The 11,391-nt window shown below is 50.5% G+C and overlaps 1 protein-coding gene across 2 annotated transcripts in view; it reads left to right on the top strand.

Annotated features, from left to right (window-relative positions):
- Positions 1-674: 674 nt before the first annotated feature.
- The window catches only part of PTCH1 (patched 1), a gene marked incomplete at both ends in the record, with an annotated part of 56,029 nt that continues 45,312 nt past the window's right edge, over positions 675-11,391 (top strand). Inside the window, 2 exons of one of the 2 annotated variants that reach the window (XM_084237182.1) lie at positions 675-887; positions 2,406-2,598. In XM_084237182.1, coding sequence (XP_084093308.1) covers positions 699-887; positions 2,406-2,598 — 382 coding nt within the window. The remainder of the gene's footprint in view (positions 888-2,405; positions 2,599-11,391) is intronic. The other variant, XM_084237181.1, reaches the window with a different exon arrangement.

The raw sequence follows: 11,391 nt of genomic DNA, 5'->3' as shown, positions 1-11,391 counted from the left end.
GACCGAGCAGCCGCCGCGAGCCCAGCGATCAGAGCCCGAGCAGCCCGAGCAGCCGGAGCAGCAGCTTCAGGAGCCGCCACCGCCAGCAGCGGCCGCCGCGGGAGCAGCGGCGGCGGCGGCTGCCCCGGCCCGGCAGCGCTGAGACTCGCCGGGCACCCTCGGACCCCAAGGCGGCGGCCCTGCGCTCGCCCTCCGCGGCCGCGCGGGCAGCCCGGGAGGCGCCGGGGGCGCCGGCGAGGCCCGCGGGAGCGGAGGGGGTTCGCTGGCGCGCTCTGCAGTGAAGGGGTCGCGGCGCCGGGCGGGGGGCGGGTAGGGCGCGCCGGGGACCGCGAGGAGCGCCCGGAGGACCGGCTGGCCGCGCGCGCCGGCCCGCACACGCCCGCGACCTGGATGTGGGCAGCAGCTGCCGCGGAGACCTCGGGCCCCCCGCGCGATGTGGCAATGGAAGGCACAGGGTCTGAGTCCCCGGCCGCGGCCGCGGCCGCGACGGCAGCAGCGCCCGCCGTGTGAGCAGCAGCAGCAGCGGCAGCAGCAGGCGGCCTGTCAGCCGGAGCCCCAGCCCGACCTGCCGGCGGCCAGCAGCCTCCTAGCGAGCCGAGCGCCCGGGCGCGCCGGGAGCCCGCGGCCGCGGCCACAGCGCGCCGGGCCGGCCGGGGAGCTTCGGTGCCCGCGGCGGCGGCGTCGGCGGCGGCGGCAACATGGCCTCGGCTGGTAACGCCGCCGAGCCCCAGGCCCGCGGCGGGGGCGGCGGGGCCCCGGGCCGGCCGGCCGGCGGGGGAAGGCGCAGACGCGCGGGGGGGCCGCGCCGCCACGCCGCGCCGGACCGGGACTATCTGCACCGGCCCAGCTACTGCGACGCCGCCTTCGCTCTGGAGCAGATTTCCAAGGTGCATTTCAGCCTCCTCTCCTCCACTCCCCCTGCCCTCGCTTCCTCTGGGGCCCCCCACGCGCGCGCGCCTCCCGGGGAAGGGAGACCAGCGGGGCTTTACGAATTCAAACTCTCCCTCCAGTCCTGGGAGGAGAGGGCTGTCTGAGGTCCGCAGGGGGCAGCGCGTGAGTGTGTGCGAGGGTGAGTGTGCGCGCACGCGTGTGCGCGGGGGCCCTCCCCGGGGCGCCCTTTCCGGAGCCCTGGAGAGCGCTCCCCGGAGGACCACCTCGAGGGCGGCCGGCCGCGCCGCCCGGCCCCGGCCCCCGGCCCCGCGTCCCCTCCTCCCGCGCGCTGCCCCTGTTTGCAGCCCAAAAGCCTGAAATGCTGCCACATTTCTTAACATCTTGGAGGGGGAGGCGGAGTGGAGAGAGGCGGAGAGAAGGGGGGGCGCAAAATAAAGGTGGTTTCCTTTTTTGGCAGCCGGCTTTGCTTTTGTTGAGTATGAAATCTCTGCTCCCTTAAAAGTTATCATCGGAAGAGGGCATCGCCTTTTCTGTTCCAAATTTTGGGCTACCTCTCCTCAGAGCCCGGGGGAAGAGGGAAAGTTGTAAACAAATTGCCACCTTAAATCCGCGGTGCGGGGCTGCCGAGCGGCCGGGTTCATTGTGTTTACGAGGCTCGCTGAAATGTGTGGAATCCGGGGCAGGCGAGCACCCAGCCGGGGGCCCGCCCGGGCCGCGGCCGCCGCCAGGGACACGCCGCCGCCGGGAGTCGCCCGCGCCCCGCCGGGACCCCCGCCTGCGCCGGCCCGGGCCCTTCCCCAGGGGCCGCGGCTTCATTTTACGTTTGCCCAGAAGGGAAGGGAAAGGAGGGAGAGACCCCTGTGGCCGCCCTCTTCCGAGCACACACACTGCCGTAAGTTGCAGATGGCTGCCCCGCGCCCTAGCTCGGCTCCCGCGGCGTCCCCCAACGCCGTGGCCGTGCGTCTCGAGTGAGCCCCGGCGGCCGTGCCCACCACGTGGAGCCTCACTTACTACCAGGGCGGGGGGGCCGGGGGGGCGTCTTTAATACACTGTTCCCAAAGCGCGCTCGCCCCGAACACCCGCGTCCCTACCAGGGAAACCCCGAGGTACGCCGAGGGGCGGGGAGCCATGGCCTGCCGGACCCTAAAAGTTGGGCGCCACCGCTGGGACGACGCAGCCCCTCCCTCCCCAGGTCCGGGGTGCTGAGGGCTCGCGCTCTCTGCTTGGCCTGCCCCTTCCCCTGCTTGCAGGACCGCGAGCCACGCTCGGGGATGCCGCGCGGGGTGCGCGTGGGGGCGCCCCAGCTGTCGCCGAGGTGCGGCTCCCGCGCTGCCTCTCGACGCTGATTCACGGCGGGCCCCGCGCCCCCCGCTCCGCCGCGCTCTCTCGGGCCGGCCGGGGCCGCCGTCCCGGGGGCACCGCCACGGCAACCGCAGGCCGGGGCGCGCCGGCGGAGGGGGGCCCGCGGGCGGCTGCTCCCCGGCGCTCACTTCTCCCTTCTGCTTCGTCCGCAGGGGAAGGCGACCGGCCGGAAAGCTCCGCTGTGGCTGAGAGCGAAGTTTCAGAGACTCTTGTTTAAACTGGGTTGTTACATTCAAAAGAACTGCGGCAAGTTCTTGGTGGTGGGCCTCCTCATATTCGGGGCCTTCGCGGTGGGATTAAAGGCAGCTAACCTCGAGACCAACGTGGAGGAGCTGTGGGTGGAAGGTAAGAGCCCCGCCGGCCCCGCGCCCCGCGCCCGGCTGATGGAGACGTGCGCCCCCGAGTGCACCTCGGGCCGCGCGGGAGCGAGCGAACCCCCTGCTCGCTCCGGGGAATTGTTTATTGTTTGGGCGCCTGGCCGGGAGCCAGCCGGGCCCGACAAAGGCCGCGCTGTAATCTGCGCGGGGCGCGGCCGGCGCTAGGTGTGGTGGGGAGCGCGGCGGGCGCGGGGCGCGGGGCCCCTCCGCGGGGCGGACCACTCGCCTGGGCCGGGGGACCCCAGGGCCGTCGCCGCCGCCGGTCGCCGCCGCCGCGCCCCGAAATGCGGCCGGGGGAAGGTTTCTCCGCCCCAGGCGCTCCTCCTCGGCTTCCTGCCCTCCCCCGCCCCCACCCGCCGCGCCCGGGGGGAAAGGAGGCGGGGGGCCGAGAAAGGCCGCCCCTCCGGCGGCTGGAGTGCGCGCGCCCCGGAGGCCGCGGCCGCGGCGCCGGGGGAGGCGGGGGGCGGGCGCGGCGCGGGCCTGCGGAGGCGGCGGCGTGTGTGGTCCTGTTTTTGGACAGCTTTCAACTCCGGGGGAAAAAAACATTTGTCTCAAGGTACAAAAAAAGGGTTTGGGGGTGGGGGGGAGCTGGCGGGGAGGAGTTGAAAAAAATCCATAAAGCACAGACTGGAACGCATGTTTGCGAAGTAGATTAATGTTTCCTTGCGGGTGGGGGCTTTTCAAGTGGAATTATTCTGGGGGAAGGCTGCTGCTGGCCAGCTGAGAGGAGAAATGTGTTTTTAGAAGGCGGGCTTGGAGGGAGGGGCCCCCGGCCCTCTCCAAGGGGTTCTGCCAGTCTTTCGTCCACGTTCCTCTGTTCGGGGGTTCTTGCAGCCTTTGGTGGGGGGAATAATCTATTGTAAACTTCAGCTAGATTTAGTTCTCCCGAAAACGGAGACATTTTACATTCTTTTGGTGATACAGGTTGTTTTGGTTTAGGGTTTTGTGTTTTGTTTTGTTTTGTTTTGTTTTGTTTTGTTTTGTTCGGTTTTGGTTTTGCTCTTGGTTGTTTTTTAAATGATTTCTTAGGAAAGTAACAGTCTTGCTATTTGGAAACATTTTAGCCCCCAAACATAACCTTGGCTATCTCTTAGGCAGTGGGAAGGAAGGATCCAGGTAATTAGGTAGATAGGTCCAGCCACAGTATCTAGCATTCCCAGTGAAAGCTATCTAACACAAAAATTGCAAGTTTAAGAGTTATGTGTAATTGCTTCAGTGATCTCTTCCAGGATGCTGGGAGAGCTAACCTTGGAGAATACTTTGTTAATCTTGCCATGTTTGTGAAGATTTAGCCCTCAGTGTTTTGCAAGCATATGGTGGAGTCTTTAGTTGAGAAGTGACAATTAAAATAAAAGCCCAAATAATTAAGACCAGAACACATTCTTGCCTTAAGTAGCTTGGTAATTAATACAAAAATGTTCTTTGGATTGAATCCACAGAGTAATTTACCTCAGTTCAGCCCTTCAATGTCATTGGTAGAGAAAAGAAGGGTCGTGTTGAGCAGTCTATGATGTCCCTAGCCACAAGTTTCCTGAGCATCTATGTCGTCTGCAGCACTGTGCTAGACATTGTAAGGGACCCTGAAGTATTTGAGACACTCCCTGGGCATAAATTCCTACACTACTACTTAGACCAGAGTTCAGTGGAATTGCACTGTTTGAGTTTACAGTTTAAAGTGGGCTGTGAAAGTTTTGGGGTCGGGGGGAAAAGGCAGCAAGGACAGAAAAGACTTCATGCAGCTGGTAAGGCAAATTACTGGACCTGGAGAGAGAAAGGAAGGAGAGAATTCTATATTTAAGGGTTTCAGAGTAAAGGGAGTCAAGCAGAGACATGAGTTAAGAGGACAGATGGTAGTGTGAGTCCCTGAAGTAGTGAGAATAGGGTGCAATTGCTCACGTGGACACTGGTTTGAGAATGCTGTGACTGGCTAGATTATGGGAGTAGTCTCTGGAAACAGAGCTTGGGTGAAGAGGAAGCTCCCAGCTGTGTTCCTATATGCTTCTCTCCACCAGTTGGGCCAACAAATCTGTTGGGCATCAGTGATGATAACAAAAGATAATTTTTTGTTGTTTTGAGCAAGAACTTTTAGTAGACCTTTAGTAAGTTTAAAAAGTTATGTGATTTATTTCTTAACATTCCATATTTCTAGAAGCAACTATGTTTCTGCATTGCATAACTCTTCACAACTCCTGGAAGGAGGAGACATATGCTTAGCAGCTCCTGCTCTCTCTCTCTCCACCCCCCCCAACCCCCTCTGCTGGAGCCACCAGCTTAATGAGTGTTAGGGAGTGACACACCTCAAACAGGATTCATTTTGCCTACTTTGGGTCTCTGAGCTATTTCTCCATTTCTGTTTTTGCAGTTTTAGTGTGGTCCACTAGTTCTCCCACTAAATATTATTTTTAAAATACTATTACTAATAAAAACCACTGCCTTTACCATTTGACAATCACATGCCTTTACCATGTGACAATTACACATTGTCACAACTCAATAAAATAGCTATTATCTTTTCTTTGCAAATAACTTATGGAGTGCTTTTATATATAATATTTGTCCACTTTTTTGTCCCCTTTTTTCCAAATTATTGTCCCCTTTTTTCCAAATGTCTCAAGTCAGTGTGGTCCCTGTTCCCCTGACCCAGATTTTTCATTCATTCATTCAGTCAGTCATTCATTGTGAGATTCTAGAGTTCTAAAAGGATGTGTTTAGAAGAAGCTGCAGTTTTTAAGTGCCTGTAAGCCCAATGAGAGAGACTGCTATCCACTTTATAATTTTAATTCAAAATAACGGAAGCAATGAGGTGGTATTGTTTATGATACAGTGAGCTTAGTATTCATGTCAGAAGTAAGTAGTGTGGGCATTTAATTTCGGGAGTAAGAGTTTCCTTTTGTCCTAGACTGTAGTAGAAGTTTATGGATTAAAATGAGTGGCAACTCAGAATATAGGTTATTTTTGCATTTTAATCCCTTAGATAAATTCTTCATCATCTTCAGCGAAGGAATCTTTTACATGGTATTTTGTTACTGGATTGTCACTGTAATGTATATGAACAAGGGTGCTTGCTACACTAAATGAACCAAGTGAAGAGAGGTTGCATAGTTCCCTTATTAAAAAGCATTAGAAGAGAGGAAAGCATAAGAGACATTAATAAGGGAGAGGAGTGCCAAGGAACAATTTGGAAAATGACTATTTCTTATCTTGTATAATACTATATACACACATAGGTAAATACCCAGGCAACTGGAGATACATTCATAAATATACTTTGATTGATACATCCTTGTTTCTACCAAAATAATGTTATCTTTTTTCATTTAACCAGCAAATTAAAATTTAAAAATCTTCATGATAGGCTGCATCTTTGACTTCCATGCTTGGTTTGACATGCTAGGTAAATGTGGCTTTTATATAAGGACAATCTGAATATATTTGCTAGAATGTGTGGGCCAATATATGTGTTAGATATGCAGTATTTGCACATATACCTTTTATGGCATTGGTGATGAGAGTTCTGTTGTTAAAATGTTTGTATGATTATCTTTTAAGAAACTGCCACTATACCTTTGGTGCCAATGTGAGTTTTAGGATCATAGTATTTGCAAGTCAAAAATCTCAAATCCAGCTCACTTGTGAATGAAGTCCTGAGGTTGATGGAAGAAAACATGATCTATTACTATGGATGTCTTCTGTTATGAAACATGTGCCCATACAGCAGGTCAAGAAGAGATTAATAATGATTTAAAAATTTTGATTTAGCACATGTTCTCAGTGCCTGCTCTGAGCCAGGCATGGCATGATGCTCCAGAGAGATGTTGGGGAAAGGCCACAGTCCCTGCCCTGGGGAGGTGGTGGGCAGGTACCCAGACTAGAGAGACAGGGTGGCAGAGAAACCTTCAGAAGGAGGCTTATGCCAGGTACAGGGGCTGGAGAGCTCGGGTGAAAGAACAGCATAGTCAGAGGCTCAGAGGATGACAAGATGGTGGGCTGTTGAGGAATGTCTGTTGCTTCCCTTTGGTTGGGAAGTCAGATTTGTGTTGGGGAGCCTTGAGACATGGAATATTGGGCCTGCAAGGCAGCAGGAAGGTCTAGGGCTTTTGGTTGGGGAGCTGACAGCTTTTTCCATTAGCCATTATTTGCAAGTCCAGTGATTTGTGCTATTTGGTGCCCTCCCTGGTACCTTAGCACCTCTCCTGGATCCTGCCTGCCCTTTGGAGCACAGAAAGGAAAATTTTTTTTTCCTTGTCACTTTTCTACAAATTTATTGTTTCTTTGCTCAGACACTATATAAACCCAAGTTCAAACCACCTCTTGGAGTTACTCTTCCCTAGGAACTCCTAGGTACATAAGTATAGCATACAGATTAATGAACTTCTGTTTGCTTTTCTCTTGGTAGTCTTTTGTCAGCCCAATTTACAGGGCCCCAGTTAGAGGACCCTGGAGGGTAGTAGGAAAAGTAATTATTTTTCACTTACATTTCAATCTTGCCCATTTCTCTGTTGACTTTTCCTTTTTGTTTTCTGTCTTCCTTAATATCTATCCCCCACACCAATCCTCTCACAAACACGGGTTTATTGTCAAGATTCTCCAGTGACAGAATGGTCATTTATCTCTTTGCGCTTTTTGTTTTTGTCTCAAAGCTTGCTCAGTCCCTGCCTCCTTTATTGCAGGTTGTATTGTAGCCTTGAAATGAACCCATATTGCTTTGGTATTTGGTTATTAATGTCTCTGTAAGCCAGCATTAAGGGACAGAGACACAAGTTGTGACTTCGAATTTTTTTTTAAAAGAATTTAATGTTTTAAAAAAGTATATGCTTGATGTCTACAAGTACTGGAATTATGCCTTCACTGTTCTTGGCTGGAACACTGGCAGGTATAGGAGATAAGTGGTCTTCACCCTTTCAGTGTCCAGAACATGACTTCTCAGCCTCAGCACTGTGGACATCTCCGTCTGGGTCATTCTCTGTTGTGGGGGCTGCCATCCATGTGCATTCTAGGATATTGAGCAGCATGGCTGGTCTCTAACCACTATCTTCAGAGCAGAGACAACCAGAAATGTTCTCTTTGTTGCCTAAGGTGAAGGTGGGGAGAATGTGAAAAATTCCCCCCATTGAGAACCAATGGTTTGGGTGAGAGACTCTGATTGGAATACCCCTGCTGTGCAGATGGGAAGTCCATGTGGCTGTCAAGGTATTACAAAATACAATTTTTAGGCTAACTCTTCCACCCCATTTTCATCTTTACTGACCCACGTCATGAATTTTTTTTCACGTTAATGACTTAAAATTATAATTTTCCTATACTTTAAGATGACATTAAATATCAAATGCCATGACAAGTGCTGGGGAGAGAGGGAAAGAGCAGAGATTAGGTAGGTAGGTAGGCAAGTCAGTAGATAGGTGAATAGGTAGATATGGGGGAGACAGGCCATGGGAAAAAGAAAAAACTTTATATTCAAATATCCCTTTTTTCTTTCAGATAGGTTAATTTTGCAGAAAGACATCAAACATAGCAGACTGAAGGATTTTAGCATGACTGTGAATCAATAAAAGACATCCCTGGACTTTGTATTGAAGTAACGTCACTTTTTGGAAGCCCCAGATAGCAAGTGAGCACTTTAGTGGTCCCATCCCCCACCAGGTGGTCCTGTCTCTGACCACTCCTCCATGGGTGTCCTCACAGACCAGAACCACGGGGACCCTATGGGCTGCAGCATGTCAGCAGGGCAGTGTGGGCTCTGCTTGGACTGCCCTTGTGGCCTCCACAAGGGCCTCAGTGGTTTCTGCTCTCTGGGCTGTCACTTTGGTTGCATTTCACAAGTGACAGAAAGACAGAATGAAAAGCAGTTCCTTTCTGCTCCTTGGTCTCCTGTGCACTTTTTAAAATGAGGATCACATTTATTAGGTTGGCATTTCTTAGACTCCAACACAACACAAGCAAATAGAGTTGACAGTCGTGGTATTTTTTTCATATTCGAGAGAAAAATGATTGACAAATTAACACCCAACAATAATTGCTTTTAAAAAGAGCAAATCGCCTTAGGTGCCTTCACCCCAGGGTTGCTAACTGTGCGAATCCTCCAACTCACTTTGTGACCTGCCCCTCTTGACCCTTCCACAAATTTAGAAGCCAGGTTGGGCAATGGGGTGTTTCAGACACACATAGCGTCTCTCAGAGGCTCCAGAAGATGACAACTTCCAGATGTATGAACCACAGGATCCGTTTGTTTGGATTATGCGCCACAGCTGATGGCAAGATTAACGCTGGCTGGACAAGCTATGGGAGATTTGTCTGCTTTCCACAATGCCATGTTTATATTTCATCGGGATTTCTCCTTTAAAGCTGACCTCCCTGTGACCCTGGAGCCCCGTCCACTAAGGGCTGAGCTATGTAACTTGTCTGCCCTTCTCATATTGGGTGGGGGTCACCGTTCTGCAGGCAAGGCCTGCATACATTGCTGCACCCACTTCATCTGTGCACTGTCTGCTCAGATTTAAACCCTGAGGAGTAGTCTGTTCTACTGGAGATGGTGTGTGTGGATATATGTGTTCGTGTTTGATTTAAAAGATTTTTTTGACTTCAAAAACAAGTATGAAAATATTTTACAATTATTTTAGAAGAGACCAGATTTAATAGACTATTTTGCAGTAGTACAACATTTTAATTGAGCGCTATTTTGGAAATAAAAAGTTATAGAAATTCCAACTAGGTGAGGCATCCCTAAATAATCACCATACCCGTATGATTGTGTTACTATAATACTGTCACCTCCTCTGCCCCTCGCTGCTCTCCTCCCTCCTCCTTCCTTCCTTTCTTTACCTACTTACTCCTGAACTGCCCAAAGCATTTCCTCCCAATGGGTCTCGAGTTCCTAGTGTGAAAACTGAAATGGCAGTAAATCTGGCTAATTACAAGCTGACAGAAGGGAATTAGAAATTGTATTATTTCAAAGTGACTGTGGGAGATGATAGATGTACAGCTGCCATTTACATCTTTGGGGTTCTTCTCTGGGTGAGGGTAGCATCCAAGACTTGACTACGATGGCATCTTATCTACAGAAAATATGCTTCCCCTGTTTCAGAGTCAAGGCATTTTATGAACGTTTGAGGCGACTTGTTAGCATATATTGACAAGTGGAGTGTTGAAGAAGTCTTGGTTCCTGTGTTTAAGGTGCCATATAGAATAGGACAGCACTGGGTCCTGAGTGAAATGTAAATCATAACATTTCAAACAGGCTTTCCCTAGCTGGGACAAATACCCAAATCAAAGAGAGCACAGTATGTTCATAGGGATGGGAGAGGATCTATTTCCTTATCCCAGTTTTGACCACCACATTAGATGGCCCATCTGTATGCAAGGTTCTGGTTCATAACCCAGAGAGCAGAAGACTTTGCTCCTGAAGGCAGTTCTGAAGAAGGAAGCTCCTTGGGATTTTCTCAGTGAGAATCTTCCTTGACTACACAGATAACATCAGGGTTACCAAAATATATGCACTTTTGTTATTTGTTCTTTACTTCCAAATTCTGAATTTGGGTGCTTTATGATAATACTTAACTAGATTTTTTTTTTCTCTTAAATTGAATTTAGGTTTGTTTGTTTTTCATTGTGTAATATCTCCTTTTTCTACATCCATCTTTAAGTTTGGCAGAAATAATTAGCCTCCCCAAACAGTAGAATGCTGCCATTGAAGAACTGCTTGACCACTGTGGAGATTTTTAGGAGTTTGGTGTACAGAAAGATGCAGCATGCCCTTGGCCCCTCCAGGATTAGTACTCTTTTGTTGTATTCGGGGTTTAGGACATAGCTGGAAAACCAGATGTCACATGTTAGGGAAATTATATCGTTGGTGGGCACTCAGGTACCTGCCTAATGAATGATATGTTTGTTGGAAAGATTTATAATGTGGAGGTAGGACCTCAGTTCTAATCCAGAAAGCCAGGTGTGAGTTGGCCCAGATAGCCCACATTTCATGTGGGTCCCAGAACACCACTGGCTGTGAAGGTAAGGCTGGCGAGAAGCAGGTCTCCTATACCACAGTACAGGCTTTATTTATTCTTGCTAGAATAAATAGAAAGAAACAGCAGGCTTCCCCAATTTATCAACCAAGATAGTTTTCAGTTATTGATGGAACATGTACAGAAGTAAGCAAAAGGAATTGGAAGTGGACTTTGTTAAGTCAACGTGCATCATTTTTTTCCCCTTAAATCATTGCTTAAGGGCTTCTGGCTCCTTGCTCAGGAATCCTGCCCAAAAATGCCAGATGTATTACACAGTCAAGAACTGCAATGTAAACATTCTCTGTGCCATGAAGCAGGGTGGTCCATCACCTATTTAAGAAGAGTGAGAGATCTCGAGAGAAAGAGGGGTAACTCGTCTGTCTGCAGTGTACACGGTGGTGGGCTTGTTAGAGTCAAGATTTGGAAGTACAAAAACTCAGATGAATTAATACTCTAGATGGGAAAAAAAAATTGGATTGGGGAGCCAAGGAGAGCAAGATGTGGCTTGGATAATGTTGCTTCATTGGTCAGATAAGCTTATAAAATGTTGAACAGAATGGGGGGGGGGAAGGGGCTGATAGAAAGTTGTTGTCTTCATAGCAGCATCTTGAAGTTACTGTGAGCATCATCTTTTATTCTGTTGTGAGTTAAATTGAAGGGTAGCAAGGCAAGGAGTGGCCAGCTTCCTTCATGACCTCCTCCTGTATCTGAGAAAGTCCACTGGTTTGGGTGCTTTTGGGTGTAAACCTAAGATGTGTCACCAA

This window comes from Talpa europaea, assembly GCF_964194135.1.
Source record: "Talpa europaea genome assembly, chromosome: 7".
Lineage (NCBI taxonomy): Eukaryota > Metazoa > Chordata > Mammalia > Eulipotyphla > Talpidae > Talpa > Talpa europaea.
Note: the sequence above shows the minus strand (reverse complement) of the source record. Positions and strands in the feature narration are given on the sequence as shown.